The sequence below is a fragment of the Bombina bombina genome, chromosome 8, assembly GCF_027579735.1.
Source record: "Bombina bombina isolate aBomBom1 chromosome 8, aBomBom1.pri, whole genome shotgun sequence".
Lineage (NCBI taxonomy): Eukaryota > Metazoa > Chordata > Amphibia > Anura > Bombinatoridae > Bombina > Bombina bombina.
Window position 1 is genome coordinate 340,359,286 of NC_069506.1, and position 21,773 is coordinate 340,381,058.

General features: G+C 36.6%; 1 protein-coding gene across 1 annotated transcript in view; it reads left to right on the top strand.

Annotated features, from left to right (window-relative positions):
- The window catches only part of LOC128639046 (NXPE family member 4-like), a 130,142-nt gene that overhangs the window by 36,938 nt on the left and 71,431 nt on the right, over positions 1-21,773 (top strand). Inside the window, exon 4 of the mRNA XM_053691186.1 lies at positions 20,139-20,200. Coding sequence (XP_053547161.1) covers positions 20,139-20,200 — 62 coding nt within the window. The remainder of the gene's footprint in view (positions 1-20,138; positions 20,201-21,773) is intronic.

Below are 21,773 nucleotides of genomic sequence, written 5' to 3' on the forward strand. Positions count from 1 at the left end.
AATGTATTAATAATTACATTGTAGCTATTTTAGGATTTATATTTATTTTACAGGTAACTTTGTATTTATTTTAGCTAGTTAGAATAATTATTAAATAGTTATTAACTATTTAATAACTACCTAGCAAAAAGAATTACAAAATTACCTGTAAAATAAATCCTAACCTAAGTTACAATTAAACCTAACACTACACTTTCATTAAATTAATTAAATAAATTAACTACAAATAACTACAATTAAATACAATTAAATACACTAACTAAAGTACAAAAAATAAAAAAAGCTAAGTTACAAAAAATAAAAAAAGCTAAGTTACAACAAATAAAAAAATAAGTTACAAACATTTAAAAAATATTACAACAATTTTAAGCTACTTACACCTAATCTAAGCCCCCTAATAAAATAACAAAGCCCCCCAAAATAAAAAAATGCCCTACCCTATTCTACATTAAAAAGTTACCAGCTCTATTAACTTACCAGCCCTTAAAAGGGCCTTTTGCGGGGCATGCCCCAAAGAATTCAGCTCTTTTGCCTGTAAAAATAAAATACAACCCCCCCAACATTAAAACCCACCACCCACATACCCCTACTCTAACCCCCTTAAATAAACCTAACACTACCCCCTGAAGATCATCCTACCTTTAGCCGTCTTCATCCAGCCGACCCACCGATGGAACCGAAGAAGAGATCCGGAGCGGCAGAAGTCATCATCCAAGGGGCGCTGAAGAAGTCTTCCATCCGATTGAAGTCATCATTTAAGGGGCGCTGAAGAGGTCTTCCATTCGATTGAAGTCTTCATCCAAGCGGCGTCTTCAATCTTTATCCATCCAGAGCGGAGCCATCTTCAGACGAGCCGATGCGGAGCCATCCTCTTCTTCCCGACGACTAATGACGAATGAAGGTTCCTTTAAGGGACGTCATCCAAGATGGCGTCCCTTCTATTCTGATTGGCTGATAGGATTCTATCAGCCAATCAGAATTAAGGTAGGAAAAATCTGATTGGCTGATTGAATCAGCCAATCAGATTGAAGTTCAATCCGATTGGCTGATCCAATCAGCCAATCAGATTGAGCTCGCTTTCTATTGGCTGTTCCGATCAGCCAATAGAATGCAAGCTCAATCTGATTGGCTGATTGGATCAGCCAATCGGATTGAACTTCAATCTGATTGGCTGATTCAATCAGCCAATCAGATTTTTCCTACCTTAATTCCGATTGGCTGATAGAATCCTATCAACCAATCGGAATTGAAGGGATGCCATCTCGGATGACGTCCCTTAAAGGAACCTTCATTCGTCGTTAGTCGTCGGGAAGAAGAGGATGGCTCCACATCGGCTCATCTGAAGATGGCTCCGCTCCACTCCGGATGGATGAAGATTGAAGATGCCGCTTGGATGATAACTTCAATCAGATGGAAGACTTCTTCAGCGCCCCTTGGATGATGACTTCTGCCGCTCCGGATCTCTTCTTCGGTTCCATTGGTGGGTCGGCTGGCTGAAGACGGCTAAAGGTAGGATGATCTTCAGGGGGGTAGTGTTAGGTTTATTTAAGGGGGGTTTGGGTTAGAGTAGGGGTATGTGGGTGGTGGGTTTTAATGTTGGGGGGGTTGTATTTTTCTTTTACAGGCAAAAGAGCTGAATTCTTTGGGGCATGCCCTGCAAAAGGCCCTTTTAAGGGCTGGTAAGGTAATAGAGCTGCTAACTTTTTAATGTAGAATAGTGTAGGGCATTTTTTATTTTGGGGGCTTTGTTATTTTATTAGTGGGCTTAGATTAGGTGTAAGTAGCTTAAAATTGTTGTAATATTTTTGAAATGTTTGTAAAAAATTTTTTTTTTTTTGTAACAGCTTTTTTTAATTTTTGTACTTTAGTTAGTTTATTTAATTGTATTTAATTGTAGTTATTTGTAGGTAGTTTATTTAATTAATTTAACTATAGTGTAATGTTAGGTTTAATTGTAACTTAGGTTAGGATTTATTTTACAGGTAAATTTCTCTTTATTTTAACTAGATAGCTATTAAATAGTTAATAACTATTTAGTAGCTATTGTACCTAGTTAAAATAAATTGAAATTTGCCTGTAAAATAAAAATAAATCCAAAGATAGCTACAATATAATTATTTTTTATATTGTAGCTATATTAGGGTTTATTTTAAAGGTAAGTATTTAGTTTTAAATAGGATTCATTTAGTTAATATGAATAATATTTATTTAGATGTATTTAATTAATATTTAAGTTAGGGTGGTGTTAGGGTTAGTGTTAGACTTAGGTTTAGGGGTTAATAATTTTATTATAGTGGCGGCGGTGTAGGGGGGGCAGGATAGGGGTTAATAAATTTAGTATAGGTGGCGACGGTGTAGGGGGGGCAGATTAGGGGTTAATAAGTTTAATATAGGTTGCGGCGGGGTCCGGGAGCGGCGGTCTAGGAGTTAAACTATTTAGGTGCAGCGAGTTCCGGGAACCGCAGGATAGGGGTTAATAACTTTATTATAGGTGGCGGCGGTATAGGGGGGCAGGATAGGGGTTACTAGGTATAATGTAGGTGGCAGTGGTGTCCGGGAGCGGCAGTTTAGGGGTTAATAACTTTATTATAGTTGCGGTGGGCTCCGGGAGCGGCGGTTTAGGGGGTAATACATTTATTTAGTTGCGACGGTGTAGGGGGGGGCAGATTAGGGGTGTTTAGACTCGGGGTACATGTTAGGGTGTTAGGTGTAGACAGCTCCCATAGGAATGAATGGGATATCTGGCAGCAGCGAACATGAACTTTCGCTATGGTCAGACTCCCATTGATTCCTATGGGATCCGCCGCCTCCAGGGCGGCGGTTGGAAAACCAGGTACGCTGGGCCGGAAAAGTGCCGAGCGTACCTGCTAGTTTTTTGATAACTAGCAAAGTAGTCAGATAGTGCCGAACTTGTGTGTGGAACATCTGGAGTGACGTAAGAATCGATCTGTGTCGGACTGAGTCCGGTGGATCGAAGCTTATGTCACTATATTCTACTTTTGCCGGTGTCTAGGGCTTGATAACTAAGGCGAATCAGCCTCGCCACAAATACACTGCTGAATTCCAGCGTATTTGAGGTTGACAGCTTGATAACTAGGGGCCATAATCTTGTTTACACGAATATGCTCATCAATATAATCCCTTATAATCCCTTCAAATTTCTTCCCCATTATTGATGTCAGACTAATTGGTCTATAGCTTCCTGGATCATCCCTGCTTCCCTTTTTGAAGAGTGGCACCACATCAGCTTTACACCAATCCTGGGGTACCATGCCTGAGGATAATGAGTCTTGAAAAATTAAGAGTAGAGGTTTGTCTATAACAGTGCTAAATTCCCTTAACACCCTTGGGTGTATTTCATCTGGGCCTGGAGTTTTATTTACCATAATATTATCCAGTTTTTTCCTGATATCCTCTAAACATAACCCAGTTAATGGTATGGACTGGCATGTTCTATTTTGTTCCAAAGTATCATCCAATGGTTCCTCTCTTGTGTATACTGAAGAAAAAAACTGGTTTAGTACCTCAGCCTTCTCCCTGTCATTATATATCATGCTACCCTCCACACATTTTAATGTACCTATATTAGATTTTTTGCTATTTATGTACTTAAAGGGCCACTAAACCCAAAATCTTTCTTTCATGATTCAGATAGAGAATAGAAATTTAAACAACATTACAATTTACTTCCATTATTTATTTTGCTTCATTTTTTAAATATCCTTAGTTGAAGAAAAAGCAATGCACATGGTGAGCCAATCACACGAGGCTTCTATGTGCAGCAACCAATCAGCAGCTAGTGAGCATATCTAGATATGCTTTTCATCAAAGAATATCAAGAGAATAAAACAAATTAGATAATATAAGTAAATTTGAAAGATGTTTAAAATGGCATTCTCTTTCTAAATCAGAAAAGAAAAAATGAGGGTGGCATGTACCTTTAAATAACCTTTTAGGGTTAGATTTAGAATCCTTTGCAATTAATTTTTCATTTTCAATTTTGGCTAATTTGATTGCTTTTTTGCATGCTTTGTTACATTCCTTATAAATATTGTATGCTGAGTCTGTACTATTTTCTTTGAATAATTAGGTATATTGTGTGATATTGTGAGTTCTTGCATTGTACTGATAATAAATATTAATTTACATTCAGCAGCAATTAACCCAACATTTCCTAAAGATCTTGAGGAAATAGTGGGAGTAATAAGTAAGTTTAGGGTGTCTAGACTTCCCCTTTTAAACAGGACCGTCCCTTTAACAGGATGTGTCTGGATGTTCCCAGACAATATTAAAGGGAAGTGAGAATTGTCATATATTTAGTCATATGTACTCACAGTACCTGCCTGTAGACAGTTGATGTAGCTTAATTGCATTGCACTCAGATTCACACTCAACCCTTTGACCAGACTTGAACCTGTTGACTATAGTGCACCTTGTTGCAAGAAACAATATCATGTGCTATATGGCTTTAGAGCAGTCATACAGGGGAGAAAAAAAGACAATTTAACATGGAGCTGTGTAATGGGGTGAAAGATGGCCAAACCACATCAGCTATGTAAAACTAGACTCCCCTGTAAGATCTGTAACAATATATTATTGTATGATTTTCTCCTCTGCCAAATAATACCAGACTACAGAGATTTTCATAGCCTAAGATTAGCCTTCTCTATAAATTTCAAGAGATGCTGATATCTCAAAGCTATTTAGCACTACTGTGAAGTGTACCTGGTTTGGAAGTTTCAAAGGACATTAACCCCTTAACCCAATATGACATATATACGTCATACGGTACTTTGTCTATCGTACCACATGATGTATATATATGTCCAAGCTGCAGGAAACTTCAGGAGTCTCAGCTGTAAAGTTACAGTTGAGAGCTAGAGTTCCTGTGCTCCAGGCCAGTGTTTTTCAACCAGTGTGCCTTGGCACACTAGTGTGCCGTGAGAGATCCTCAGGTGTGCCACGGCAGACTGACAACAGTGTGACATATTTTTTAAACTTTGCTTGTTTTTTACTCCCAGTGCAGGGGTAGTTTGTAGGAGGCATGGCATAACAGCACAATACATACAGTATGTGTGTGTTTGTGTGTATGTGTATATATATATATATATATATATGCTGTATTAGGCTACAATGTGTGATTTTTTTTAAATTTTGGGATGGTGGTGTGCCACAGGATTTTTTAATGTAAAAAAATGTGCCACGGCAAAAAAAAGGTTAAAAATCACTGCTCCAGGCAATAGCATGCATATGGAACCGGAGCAAAAAAAAAAAAAAACTTACCAGGATAGGCTCAATGACCTAAATATGTATAGCTTAGAGGAGAGAAGGGAAAGAGGTGATATGATAGCAACTTTCAAGTACATTAAAGGGTTTAGTAAAACTGAGGCTGTGGGTATTTTACATAAAATGGAAAATTCAAGAACAAGGGGTCATGAGCTCAAGCTAAAGGGTAGTAGATTCAGGAGTAATTTGAGGAAGCGCTTCTTTACAGAAAGAGTGATTGATTTATGGAATAAACTTCCTCAAGAGGTAGTAGCAACAAACACCGTGGGGTACTTTAAAAATGGATGGGACAAGCATAAGGCTATCCTACGAACTGGATAAGTTTATACTGTTAGGTAAGGTCGGGCAGACTTGCTGGGCCTATGGCTCTTATCTGCCGTCAATATCTATGTTTCTATGTTTCTAGATGCCAAATCATTAAAGACGATGACTCTGTTTGTGTTACTGTCTGTAATGATCATCTGCTGGTGCTGGTGGGAATTGTTGATTGGAAGGTGGGCAGTGGGTGGGCGGTCCAGCAGCAGAGGAAGGGGGGATGGGCCCTACAAACTAGAAAAGAGGATGAAGGGAGTTGGAGGGATGGGGAGCTCTCTACAGTAAAAAGGGTTGGGTGGGGGGTTCCTAGCTAATTATCACCAGAGGGGGGGAGGTGGGGGGACCACTACACTACAGAAAAATAAAAATAAAAAAGTATTTATGGGTATGGACGGACAGCTGCCAGTACTAAAGATGGCCACAATTATTGGGAGGGAGAGGGTTAGAGAGCTACAGTATTTGGGGGATCAAGGATGTGGGAGAGTTGAGGACGGTCACTACAATGCAGAAAAAAAGATACAAATAATAATAATAATTAAAAAAAAAACCAACCTTGACTGTCTGTCAATACCTAACTTCACTGCTGGGAATAATAGAAGTGTGGTGCACTGCTTCAATTAGCGCCCTTCTTCTAATTACTAAAAAGCAATGGCAAAGCCATATATGTCTGCTATTTTTAAAAAAGGGGATCCCAGAGAAGATTTTACAATAATTTGTGTCATGATTGCACAATAATTTTGTTGAGAAACCCAAAGTTTGTGAAAAAGTTAACAATTATTTTGATGTGATCGCATTTGTTGGTGAAATGGTGGCATAAAATATACCAAAATGGGCTAAGATCAATACCTTGGGTTGTCTACTTAAATTTTTATATATAGTTTTGACAGATAAATAATAAAACAAGGCTCTATTTCTGTTTAAATGGAGTGATAGCAAAAATGCTAAAAAATTCTCTTTCATATTGGGAAAAAAATTATTTGAAATTCTCGGTAGCAAAGTGGATAAAATGCAAAAAAAAAAAAAAAATCCCTAATGTATTAGAGCATTGTATTATTGCACTATTGCTTGTACAAATTTGCACTTGTTTTCTACAGATTTCTTTACAGTCAATATTGGGCCAGATTATGAGTGGCATGCTAACAGTTACACGCAAGCGATATCGGTTTTATCGAGGCTGTTTGCCTGCATTGTTAGAAACCCTCGTATTACAAGTTGCAACTAAATGGGAACGTGTGAGCGGAATTGCAATTTGCGCTAAAATGATTACCACAACCTCAAAGCTCATCGATATCATTGCAAGCGTTATCAGGTTTATCGAGGCTGTTTGCCTGCATTGGAAGAAACCCTCGTATTACAAGTTGAAAGTAAATGAGAATGCATGAGCAGAATTGCGGTTTACGCTAAAATGATTACCACGACCTCAGAGCTCTGGTTAACTGTTACACAAAATAAAAAAGTGTCACAAAGATACATTAAAAGTACAGTCAAATTCATAATAACCCTATGTAATAAAAATGATTGGAAAAAAAATATTGCACAAAAAGTTATAAGGTCTCAGGTGTTAAAAAAAAGGCAGGCTAAGGGTTTAACACTGACATACATACATATACACATATAAATACATATGTATACATATATAGAGATAAGTGTATTGGATTCCTTTGCAGTCAAGCAGATGAAAACATGAAAAATAATATTCATGTAATATTCATATTTAATAAAGTGTTATACTGTGCATTTACTTAAAATAGCACATAGCAGAATATGTTCTATATATTTTTAAATAGATATTCCTTTATATATATATATATATATATATATATCTCTATATATATATATATATATATATATATATCTCTATATATATATATATATATATATATATATATATATATATATATATATACAGGTGGCCCTCGGTTTACGCCGTTTCAGAATACCAACTTTTTTTTCAGTCATGTGACTGCTATTGAAATGCATTGAAAAACATTGCACTAATTAAAATAGCCAGTAGGTGGAGCTGTCCACTTGTGTTTCAGCAAAGTTAAGCAAGCTTTACAGCCTGAAATTGATCTGTGTACACAGATCAGACCAGACTTATCGAGCAACAAGTTCTAGAAGGCACTTCCCTATTATCTTCCTGTCCAGCAGCTTGAGGTGAGGGTGCCTAACTGCCTATTAATCACTGCAGATTGAAATGCATAGAATAGGTGCAGACCCAATATTATCTAACATGCTAACAATACAGAGAACTGATTGCATAAAAATGCAAGTAAAAAAACATTTTTGTTCATTAAACTTAGTTTCATGATGATGCAGTCTGTTGTGTAATTATTTTATTAGGTGCTGTTAGCAAATGTTTTTGTTCATTAAACTAAGTTTTCTTATATTTTCTGTGTTGTGTGATTATTATATTAGGTTATAATACTGTTTTAGCAAATGTTTTTGTTCATTTAACTTAGTTTAATTATATATTCTGTGTTGTGTGATTATTTGATACTGTTAATAATGCTGTTTAGCATTTAAAGTCTTCATTTCAAAGCTTTAAAAATAATATATTAGGTGTTACTTATGACAATTTTGAGAGGGGCCTGGAACCTAACTCCCTCACTTCCCATTGACTTACATTATAAACTGGGTTTCAATTTACAACGGTTTCGATTTACAACCATTCCTCCTGGAACCTAACCCCGGCGTAAACTGAGGGCTACCTGTATATGTATATATATATATATATATATATATATATATATATATATATATATATATATATATATATATATATAGCAGTTGTTCCAGCACTCCAACATCGGTTAAGTAGCAAACACCTGGGTGCAGTCCTTAAAGTTCATATTCAGTAATACTTTTTGAGTGAAGGGCACTCTCAGGCTTTTTGAAATCACAAAGAGTTTTAATTAAGGGTAACAACAAGACAGAGACGAAGTCGACATTTCGGCTTTCTTAGAAGCCTTCTTCAAGACAAAGAAATCTGTAGAACAAAAGAAAAGAAAAACAACAAATATATATACAAACTAAATTGTATAAACTACAGTGAGAACAAACACCAAACACCATTATTATATTAACTTAAAATCATGTAAAAGGATAAACTTTAGTTGTAGTCCATTGCCACGCCAAGAAGAGCACCAGACAACACTAGACGCAAACAGAATGTAATACATAATCAAGTGGAAAGACCACATGAAAATTACCCGATCAGGTCAAACTGGATACTTCCTAATCATATCAAGGGGAATGGAATCCAAACAAGCATGTTCACGACACAAAGTACCATATACTCAACCAAAGACAAATGTATATGAAAAAACAAAAAATAAATAAAATAGATAAATAAAAATAAATATTAAGATATAATCAGACAAATGAAATAAATGAATAAATGAACACTAAACCAAAAAGAAAAGGTCATACCTGTACAATGTTGTGTAAAGTCTAACCAAATATTATTTCAAAACATGAGCACATAACACAGAACCAGAACACCATGGAAAATCAGCTGTTATTATATATTGAGTACAATCACTAAACAGTCACTAAACAGTGTGAGATCAACACTGATCTCACACTGTTTAGTGATTGTACTTGATTTTGTATTACATTCTGTTTGCGTCTAGTGTTGTCTGGTGCTCTTCTTGGCATGTCAATGGACTACAACTAAAGTTTATCCTTTTACATAATTTTAAGTTAATATAATAATGGTGTTGGGTGTTTGTTCTCACTGTAGTTTATACAATTTAGTTTGAATATATATTTGTTGTTTTTCTTTTCTTTTGTTCTACAGATTTCTTTGTCTTGAAGAAGGCTTCTAAGAAAGCCGAAACGTCAACTTTGTCTCTGATGTCTTGTTGTTACCCTAAATAAAAACTCTTTGTGATTTCAAAAAAAGCCTGAGAGTGCCCTTCACTCAAAAAGTATTACAATATATATATATCTGTATGTATGTACAGTATATAGATCTGTATGTATGTATATATATATGTGTGTATATATATGTATGTGTGTATATATATATATATATATATATATATATATATATACACACGTTGATTGGAAAAGCCGTGTTAGTCCAGAGATTTAAATATCAAAATAACTAGAGTATTGCATTGAGCAATGATACTTTTTTTATTGGACTAACTATACATTTATAAGTTGACAAGCTTTCAGAAGAGTTCCTTCCTTTATCAAGTCTGAAACAATACTGACCATTTCAATGGGATTTACAGATTATATCTTAAAACACAAAATAGCTAAGAAGACAGAAAGTGCAGGAAGAGGAGGAGGTGTTGTAAAAATCATGAGGGGGGCTTAGGTAACAGGCAGACAGTGTACAGTGTAGGAGAACAGACAGGGGATATATATAGCTTTACATAGAGCATATACTGACATAAAGTTATATATCAGCATTGTATCAATATCTATAAAGATGTGAAATTCTATATACAGGGGGAATACAAAAGTTAAAAAAAGACAAACGTGTGGACATAGGCTTACCTGTGTACCTATGTATAAAGAATGTGGAATATACAATGTAATTGACTGAATGAAATGTACATTACAGAAAATTTTGATAATGTGTTAAGAATCCAGAGTCCGCATTTAGTCCAGAATTAAACAGGTTGAAGTGTATTATCATTTTCATTTCAAAGGTTTTTCTTTCCATGGTGATTTTGAAGTTGCCTCTGAGAATTTTGAGGTTTTGGATGGAGTGGTCAGATTGGGTGAAATGGTGACCAACAGGGGTGCATTATTTTGTTTCACAGTGGTTTTTGATCGAGTGTCCGTGCAAGTTCATCTGAAGGTGCAGTTTTTAGCTTGTTACTCCAATATAGCATCCCACTTCACATGCAGTGCAATGTATCATGTATACCACATTTGCAGATATACATGAATTTTATGCCCCTTTAATGTTATGGGATTTATTATTGTGATTTGCTGTGCTGCTTTTACAAACGTGTTGACACAGTATGCAGAGAGCTTTATAGCAGCACTTGGTTACATTCTGAGTGTTCTTTTTCTCAAGGGGTAGCTTCCTATGTACCAGTTTCTGCTTTAGGTTAGGTGGTTGTCTGTATGCCAGGATTAGGGGTTTTGGAAAGTTTTTTTTGAGTGTGGGATCCTCTAAGAGTAGTGGCTGTAAGTCTTTTATGATTTTTTGTATACCTTCCACAGCAGGGTTGTATTTGACTACTAGTGGGATACGTGATATGTTTTTCTTCTCCCTGTATTGTATTAAGTGTTCACGTAGAGTATTGAGGGCAGAATTAATTTTTTATTTATAATCCTTGTTTTGTATCCTTTTTCTCTGAATGATTGGGACAGTGTGATGAGGTGTTTGTCGTACTCGATCGGGTTGATTTCCGGCAATGTCTGTCCGCCTTCTCAGAGCAGGCGGACAGGGTTATGGAGCAGTGGTCTTTAGACCGCTGCTTCATAACTGCTGTTTCTGGCTAGTCTGAAGACTCACCAGAAACACGGGCCATCAAGCTCCATTCGGAGCTTGATAGATAGGCCCCTGTGTCAGCTTCCTGGATACAACAATATTCATCACAAATGGCAAACTGCACTCATCTGTATACAGGAAACCAACAGATAGATGCAGCTACCTCCACAGCTCCAGCTCCCACACCAATCACATTAAAAAATCCATAATCTATGGTCAGGCTACAAGATACCACATAATTTGCTCAGATACCAAGGACCGTGACAAACACCTCATCACACTGTCCCAATCATTCAGAGAAAAAGGTTACAAAACAAGGATTATAAATAAAAAAAATAACTCTGCCCTCAATACTCCATGTGAACACTTACTACAATACAGGGAGAAGAAAAACATATCACGTATCCCACTAGTAGTCAAATACAACCCTACAGCCGCTACTCTTAGAGGATCCCACACTTAAAAAAATCTTTTCAAAACCCCCAATCCTGGCATACAGACAACCACCTAACCTAAAGCAGAAACTGGTACATAGGAAGTTACCCCTTTAGAAAAAGAACACTCAGAATGGAACGAAGTGATGCTATAAAGCTCTCTGCAAACTGTGACAACACAGTTGTGAAAGAAGCACAGCTAATCACAAGAGTAAATCCTATAACATTAAAGGGGCATATTCATATATATCTGCAAATGTGGTATACATGATACATTGCACTGCATGTAAAGTGGGATGCTATATTGGAGAAACAAGCCAAAAAATACACAGACACTCAATCAAAAACCACTGTGAAACAAAATACTGCACCCCTGTTGGTCACCATTTCACCCAACACGACCACTCCATCCAAAACCTCAAAATCAAAATTCTCAGAGGCAACTTCAAAAACACCATGGAAAGAAAAACCTTTGAAATGAAAATGATAATACACTTCAACTTGTTTAATTCTGGACTAAATGCGGACTCTGGATTCTTAACACATTATCAAAAATGTTTGTAATGTACTTTCATTCAGTCAGTCAATTACATTGTATATTCCACATTCTTTATACATAGGTACACAGGTAAGCCTATGTCCACACTTTTGTATTTTTTTAACTTTTGTATTCGCCCTGTATATACAATTTCACATCTTTATAGATATTGATACAATGTTGATATATAACTTTATGTCAGTATATGCTCTATGTAAAGCTATATATTTCCCCTGTCTGTTCTCCTACACTGGACACTGTCTGCCTGTTACCTAAGCCCCCCTCATGATTTTTACAACACCTCCTCCTCTCCCTGCACTTTCTGTCTTCTTAGCTATTCTGCCCTGAAAGCAGCTTTACCAAAGCAGCAACCAGAAATAGCATATTTACCGCAACTTCAACTCTCGATCCCAGCGGTGCTTACGGACGCGGCCAGCTTCAAAAACGTGCTCGTGCACGATATCCCCATAGAAAACAATGGGGCAGTTTGAGCTGAAAAAAAAACCTAACAACTGCAAAAAAGCCGCGTTCAGCTCCTAACGCAGCCCCATTGTTTTCTATGGGGAAACACTTCCTACGTCTGCACCTAACACTATAACATGTACCCCGAGTCTAAACACCCCTAACCTTACACTTATTAACCCCTATTCTGCTGCCCCCTCTATCGCTGACACCTGCATATTTTTTTAACCCCTAATCTGCCGCTCTGTAAACCGCCGCTACTTACATTATCCCTATGTACCCCTAATCTGCTGCCCCTAACACCACCGACCCCTATATTATATTTATTAACCCCTAATCTGCCCCCCACAACGTCGCCTCCACCTGCCTACACTTATTAACCTCTAATCTGCTGAGCGGACCGCACCGCTATTATAATAAAGTTATTAACCCCTAATCCGCCTCACTCCCACCTCAGTAACCCTATAATAAATAGTATTAACCCCTAATCTGCCCTCCCTAACATCGCCGACACCTAACTTCAAACATTAACCCCTAATCTGCCGACTGGAGCTCACCGCTATTCTAATAAATGTATTAACCCCTAAAGCTAAGTCTAACCCTAACACTAACACCCCCCTAAGTTAAATATAATTTAAATCTAACGAAATAAATTAACTCTTATTAAATAAATTATTCCTATTTAAAGTTAAATACTTACCTGTAAAATAAATCCTAATATAGCTACAATATAAATTATAATTATATTATAGCTATTTTAGGATTTATATTTATTTTACAGGTAACTTTGTATTTATTTTAACCAGGTACAATAGCTATTAAATAGTTAAGAACTATTTAATAGCTAAAATAGTTAAAATAATAACAAATTTACCTGTAAAATAAATTCTAACCTAAGTTACAATTAAACCTAACACTACACTATCAATAAATTAATTAAATACAATACCTACAATTATCTACAATTAAACCTAACACTACACTATCAATAAATTAATTAAATACAATACCTACAATTACCTACAATTAAACCTAACACTACACTATCAATAAATTATTTAAATACAATACCTACAAATAAATACAATGAAATAAACTAACTAAAGTACAAAAAATAAAAAAGAACTAAGTTACAAAAAATAAAAAAATATTTACAAACATTAGAAAAACATTACAACAATTTTAAACTAATTACACCTACTCTAAGCCCCCTAATAAAATAACAAAGCCCCCCAAAATAAAAAAATGCCCTACCCTATTCTAAATTTAAAAAGTTCAAAGCTCTTTTACCTTACCAGCCCTGAACAGGGCCCTTTGCGGGGCATGCCCCAAAGAATTCAGCTCTTTTGCCTGTAAAAAAAACACATACAATACCCCCCCCAACATTACAACCCACCACCCACATACCCCTAATCTAACCCAAACCCCCCTTAAATAAACCTAACACTAAGCCCCTGAAGATCTTCCTACCTTATCTTCACCATACCAGGTTCACCGATCGGTCCTCGGAAGTGTTGATCCAAGCCCAAGCGGGGGGCTGAAGAGTGACGTCCATCCTCGGGCTGAAGTCTGGATCCAAGCGGCGGCTGAAGAAATCCATCATCGGGCTGAAGTCGGAAGTCCATCATCGGGATGAAGTCTTCTATCAAGCCGCATCTTCAATCTTCTTTCTTCTGGAGCGGAGCGGAGCCATCTTCTTCCAAGCCGACGCGGAACATCCTCTTCAACCGACGCCTACTCGCCGAATGACGGTTTCTTTAAATGACGTCATCCAAGATGGCGTCCCTCGAATTCCGATTGGCTGATAGGATTCTATCAGCCAATCGGAATTAAGGTAGGAATATTCTGATTGGCTGATGGAATCAGCCAATCAGAATCAAGTTCAATCCGATTGGCTGATCCAATCAGCCAATCAGATTGAGCTCGCATTCTATTGGCTGTTACGATCAGCCAATAGAATGCGAGCTCAATCTGATTGGCTGATTGGATCAGCCAATCGGATTGAACTTGATTCTGATTGGCTGATTCCATCAGCCAATCAGAATATTCCTACCTTAATTCCGATTGGTTGATAGAATCCTATCAGCCAATTGGAATTCGAGGGACGCCATCTTGGATGACGTCATTTAAAGGAACCGTCATTCGGCGAGTAGGCGTCGGTTGAAGAGGATGTTCCACGTCGGCTTGGAAGAAGATGGCTCCGCTCCGCTCCAGAAGAAAGAAGATTGAAGATGCGGCTTGATAGAAGACTTCATCTCGATGATGGACTTCCGACTTCAGCCCGATGATGGATTTCTTCAGCCGCCGCTTGGATCCAGACTTCAGCCCGAGGATGGACGTCACTCTTCAGCCCCCCGCTTGGGCTTGGATCAACACTTCCGAGGACTGATCGGTGAACCTGGTATGGTGAAGATAAGGTAGGAAGATCTTCAGGGGCTTAGTGTTAGGTTTATTTAAGGGGGGTTTGGGTTAGATTATGGGTATGTGGGTGGTGGGTTGTAATGTTGGGGGGGGTATTGTATGTGTTTTTTTTACAGGCAAAAGGGCTGAATTCTTTGGGGCATGCCCCGCAAAGGGCCCTGTTCAGGGCTGGTAAGGTAAAAGAGCTTTGAACTTTTTTAATTTAGAATAGGGTAGGGCATTTTTTTATTTTGGGGGGCTTTGTTATTTTATTAGGGGGCTTAGAGTAGGTGTAATTAGTTTAAAATTGTTGTAATATTTTACTAATGTTTGTAAATATTTTTTTATTTTTTGTACTTTAGTTAGTTTATTTCATTGTATGTATTTGTAGATATTGTATTTAATTAATTTATTGATAGTGTAGTGTTAGGTTTAATTGTAGATAATTGTAGATATTGTATTTAATTAATTTATTGATAGTGTAGTGTTAGGTTTAATTGTAACTTAGGTTAGGATTTATTTTACAGGTAATTTTGTAATTATTTTAACTATTTTAGCTATTAAATAGTTCTTAACTATTTAATAGCTATTGTACCTGGTTAAAATAAATACAAAGTTGCCTGTAAAATAAATATTAATCCTAAAATAGCTATAATATAATTATAATTTATATTGTAGCTATATTAGGGTTTATTTTACAGGTAGATTTAAATAGGAATAATTTATTTAATAAGAGTTAATTTATTTTGTTAGAATAAAATTATATTTAACTTAGGGGTGTGTTAGGGTTAGGGTTAAAATTAGCTTTAGGGGTTAAAAAATTTATTAGAGTAGCGGTGAGCTCCGATCGGCAGATTAGGGGTTAATACTTGAAGTTAGGTGTCGGTGATGTTAGGGAGGGCAGATTAGGGGTTAATACTATTTATTATAGGGTTATTGAGGCGGGAGTGAGGTGGATTAGGGGTTAATAACTTTATTATAATAGCGGTGCGGTCCGCTCGGCAGATTAGGGGTTAATAAGTGTAGGCAGGGGGAGGCGACGTTGTGGGGGGGGCAGATTAGGGGTTAATAAATATAATATAGGGGTCAGCGGTGTTAGGGGCAGCAGATTAGGGGTACATAGCTATAATGTAGCTGGCGGCGGCGTGCGGACGGCAGATTAGGGGTTAATAAGTGTAGGTAGCTGGCGGCGACGTTGTGGGGGGCAGATTAGGGGTTAATAAATATAATATAGGGGTCGGCGGTGTTAGGGGCAGCAGATTAGGGGTACATAGGGATAACGTAGTTGGCGGCAGTGTACGGAGCGGAAGATTAGGGGTTAAAAATTTTTTATAGAGTTGCGGCGATGTGGGGGGCCTCGGTTTAGGGGTACATAGGTAGTTTATGGGTGTTAGTGTACTTTAGAGCACAGTAGTTAAGAGCTTTATAAACCGGCGTTAGCCCAGAAAGCTCTTAACTACTGACTTTTTTCTGCGGCTGGAGTTTTGTCGTTAGATTTCTAACGCTCACTTCAGCCAAGACTCAAAATACCGGAGTTAGAAAGATCCCATTGAAAAGATAGGATACGCAAATGGCGTAGGGGGATCTGCGGTATGGAAAAGTCGCGGCTGAAAAGTGAGCGTTAGACCCTTTAATGACTGACTCCAAATACCAGAGGGCGGTAAAAAACAGCGTTAGGAGCCTCTAACGCTGGTTTTGACGGCTACCGCCCAACTCTAAATCTAGGCCATAGTTTTTCTTGCAACTGTATCTGTATGTATGTGTATATATACATGTTTATCTGTATGTATGTATATATATATGTATATATGTATGTATATATGTATGTATGTGTATATATATATCTGTATGTATGTGTATATATACATGTATATCTGTATGTATGTATATATGTATGTATGTATATATATATATATATATATATATATATATACATATATATATATATATATATATATATATATATATATATATATATATATATATATATATATATATAATATGTATTTATGAATTTAGAACATGTTCTGTTATGGGAAGAACATTTGAATGTGAAATATTAATATTTTTATGCTATTTTATCGCATTTGAGAATATGCAATCAGGTTTGTGCTTGATTAGGGTGTTAGTTTTTTTGCCAATTCTTTTGCTCCATTGACTTCTATGGGGGAATACATTAACACAATTGTGATATTCAAAGTTATTTTTTTATGTGCATCGCGTAAGCACACAAGCAAAAACATCTTACTTTCAACATGTAAAATGAGCGCTGTTTGATGTGCGCAAAAAGCTCATTTCTGGCGAAGTTAGCAATCGAATGGGAGCTTTAAATACCACTCTACTTGTAATCTTGCCAATTGTAAGTGTTCTTTTTTTAGTGAATACAATCCCAAAAGGTTACTGCTTTTAATACCCACTAAAAGTTTGAAATGGATACCTCCTGAAAAGAATACATTATCTGCATCATTAATCTCACAAAGAAAATAAAAAATAAAATGTCCACTATTAATGATAAAGAAAATGGTGATCTTGTGGTTTTACACAGGTTTGAAGGGACTGTATGACTGTTCCATTTTTATAGCATGTAGTAATGTTAATAGGTGGCATGTGTGCAAATGAATTATTTTGTTATTTAAACCCTATTTATAGCGATACAATAATATTTCTAATAATAATCCCTTATGAATTATTTTACCAACTATAAAATATTACCCCACTATCACTATCTTAACAATACTATTTGTGAGGACATAACCCACAATTCTAGTTCCATACAATGCAAACTTTATTACAAATGAGGATACAAAAACATTAAATACATACTATACAGATTATACATATATTTATATATTTTATATATTTATGCAAACAAGATAGAGAAAGTAAGGCAAAATATGTAAAAATATGTTCACAACTTATGTTGCCTAGGGAGGCGCTAGAAGGGTTAAACAGAATAAAGATAGCTGCTAAAATGTGCTCAAAGTGAGAGAATTTTAAACCCTCACAAATTCACAGGAGTGAAAAATTAAAAACACAAGGAAAAAACACAGCGCGTACCTCAAATCCTGTATTATAATGGAACAAATAAAGGATACACAAGGTTCTTACATATGCAATCAGTTCATAAGTAAAGGTGACATCCTAATATAAAGGAAAGGTATTCTAAAGCAGGAGACACATAGCATTCTCACAGACAGAACCTCTGGTGGAGTAACCTGGCAATATTCATTACTTCACATCCCTTACTTGGTGACCGAGAGTGTTAACTGCCAACGCAACACGGAAGCTGCATCTGGGTTTTGTATGTTTTAAAAAGTGTTTTTATCTTACCTCCTATCTGTTCGAGGTCTGTGAGTGTATTTCTATATCTTTAAGTTTTATATTTAGTACACACTATGGTGATTCCATATGTAGTATTTATATAGTACATATAAATGTCTCCGTTACTTATGAACTGATTGTATATGTATGAAAGTTGTGCATCTTCCATAAGGGCTAAAACCCCTAAACAGTCATTTCTTACCCAACTATAAATAAAGTGACCACACCGAGAACTGTAGGATAAGACCAACTTGGTCGGGTTTATTTAATAAACAATTTTAACTAGATGACTAGACTTATCTCAATGTCATCTTCAACAGTGGCGGCCAATGGAGTCCTTATGACTAAAACCCTCAAACAGGGGAGAGGGCAGGGTCAAAGGACACCCTGGGATGAGCCTTTGGTGACTCCACCCCTGCGGATCGACTACAGACACCCTGGGGGCCCAAAGGTCAGCAGGCCCATGGGGTGTGGCACCCCTAGGCCATGACCTAGGGACAACACCACACCCATTAACTTGACCCCCAGCCCCCTAAGCTGTCCTCCCACAGAAAGAGGATAGACAAAAAAATAAAAACTCCAAGCCTTACGGGCACCCAAGGGAGACAAGCCATAAAACACGCCAACCTGGAGGAGCTAAACACTACTGGCCAGGGGCTTTCCAGGACCAGTCCAACTAATCAAATCCCTGCCCTGGTACTAAAGCAACCCTAACAAAGCCAATTTCTCCATGGCCGCCACATACATCACCTGTAACTAAAATAAAGCAACAGGGAAGGGAGGGAGGGAAAATCGCCACCACAGTCAACCAAGGAAAGAGGGAGAGAACATGGCTGCCCCAGCTTAAATAGGTAAATTTAATTCCCACCCCCCAAACTGCAACATTGTTTAACACATCCACACATACCCAGTTATTCCTGTAGAGCTCAGACCCGTAATCCGTTTCAGGCAGACAAGCAGCCTTACACTCTCATTTGTTGCATTGTACTACAGGGTTAAAGAGGCCAGAGTGACTTTTCATATTCCAGCTTAGCTGAATAATGATAAACCCTTTCATGACCACAACCTAAGTTACTTAATTAATGCCAGTAAGTGCATGGCATATATAACAGCAATTAACCAGTTGTGCTACAAAACCTTAGCAATGCATGTATATGTCTCTTGAAGGGATTTGAACAGGGGCACTTTCGGTATTGTGGGCTTGTTGGGCTATCAATTTGGCTAATTTACAGTGGTGTAAATGTGTTTATTATTACATTATAAACTTTAATGTATCATGCAGGAAGCATTTGTATCTGTATGATGTACATCATACATCATCCAATGTGGTGACAAGCAAAATCAGTGTATAGACAAAAAAAACATGTTACATTTATAATATTTTGGGGTACCCAGTAATAAGTCAAAAAGTGTTGTCCAGGTTTATCAAGTCCTTTTAGCTGTTTAATTTTATAAGTGGAAAATGGCCCCATAAATGTGTCTTAAATATAAAGAATTTGCATTGTGATCAGAAAAACAGGGCACTTGTCAAGTATAGGTCCATTTTTTATCTAGAATCATAATGAAAATATGCTGTAATCAATCATAATGTGTTTAACTCCAACAATGCACTACTGAGACCTAGCTGAGCACATATGGTGAGTCATTAACAAGAGAAATATGTATGTGCTTATATTATTAAGATCCCAGGCTATCCAGAACTATGTATGTGGAAAGTATAGGAGCACATGATACTTTTTTTATTAAGATTTTTAATTTTTGTTATTATTGTTTCTAAATATGTGTTAACTATCTTTATAAGAAATAATTATCCTTAAAAATAATAAAGAAAGTAATTAGTCTGCTTGTTATATTTAGAATATTTATTTTGAGAAAAAGTATAAGCAAATACGATTATGTTTTTTTTTTTGTCATTTTGTAGCTCCAATATCTTGGTTCAAATCCCAAACAGTTTTGAGAAGCTTTTCGTCTCCAGTTGTGGCAGTGAGTATTAAATCTGTAAAAAAAACTTTTTTTAGTACCCAAAACATTTCAACATAATATCTTCTTTCTTGACCTATATTATACTATATTGTGTGTGTATATATGTAGATACTAATGCCTAGATTACGAGTTTTGTTGGTAAAGACCTGCGGGGCTATCGAGCATTTTTTTCCAGCGCTCCCTTAAGCCAACGCTGGTATTACGAGTTTTCTGAATGGCTGCGTTAGCCTCAGAAAAGTGATCTTTGAGCCAAATCTAGCTCCAATTCAACCCTCAATACCAGTGTTGCTTACGGTTGCGGTAAGCTGGAAAAATGTGCTCGTGCACGATTTCCCCATAGGAAACAATGGGGCTGAGACGGCTGAAAAACAACCTAACACCTGCAAAAAAAACAGCGTCCAGCTTCTAACGCAGCCCCATTGTTTCCTATGGCGAAACACTTTCTAAGTCTACATCTAACACCCTAACATGAACCCCGAGTCTAAACACCCCTAATCTTACACTTATTAACCCCTAATCTGCCACCACCGCTATCGCTGACACCTGCATTATACTATTAACCCCTAATCTGCCACTCCGGACACCGCCGCCACCTACATTATCCCTATGAACCCCTAATCTGATGCCCCCAACATCGCCGACACCGATATTATATTTATTAACCCCTAATCTGCCGCACCCAACGTTGTTGTCGCCACATACCTACACTTATTAACCCCTAATCTGCCGACTGGACATCACCGCCACTATAACAAATGTATTAACCCCTAAACCGCCGCACTCCCACCTCGCAAACACTATAATAAATTTTATTAACCCATAATCTGCCCTCCCTAACATCGCCGCAACCTACCTACAATTAATTTACCCATAATCTCCCGTCCCCAACGTCACCGCTACTATAATAAAGTTATTAACCCCTAAACCTAAGTCTAACCCTAACCCTAACACCCTAAGTTAAATATAATTAAAATAAAACTAAATAAATTTACTTTAATTAAATAAATTAATCATATTTAAAAATAAATACTTACCTATAAAATAAACCATAAGATAGCTACAATATAACTAATAATTACATTGTAGCTATCTTATGATTTATTTTTATTTTACAGGCAACTTTGTATTTATTTTAACTAAGTGCAATAGCTATTAATTAGTTAATAACTATTTAATAGCTACCTAGTTAAAATAATTACAAAATTACCTATAAAATAAATCCTAACCTAAGTTACAAATACACCTAACATTACACTATCAATAAATTAATTAAATTAATTAACTACAATGATCTAAACTAAAATACAATTAAACAAACTAAACTATATTACAAAAAAAACACTAAATTACAAAAAATAAAAAAATATTACAAGAATTTTAATCTAATTACACCTAATCTAAGCCCCCTAATAAAATAAAAAGCCCCCCAAAATAATAAAATTCCCTACCCTATACTAAATTACAAAAGTAATCAGCTCTTTTACCAGCCCTTAAATGACTTTTTGCGGGGCATTGCCCCAAAGTAATCAGCTCTTTTACCTGTAAAATAAATTACAAGACCCCCCCAACATTA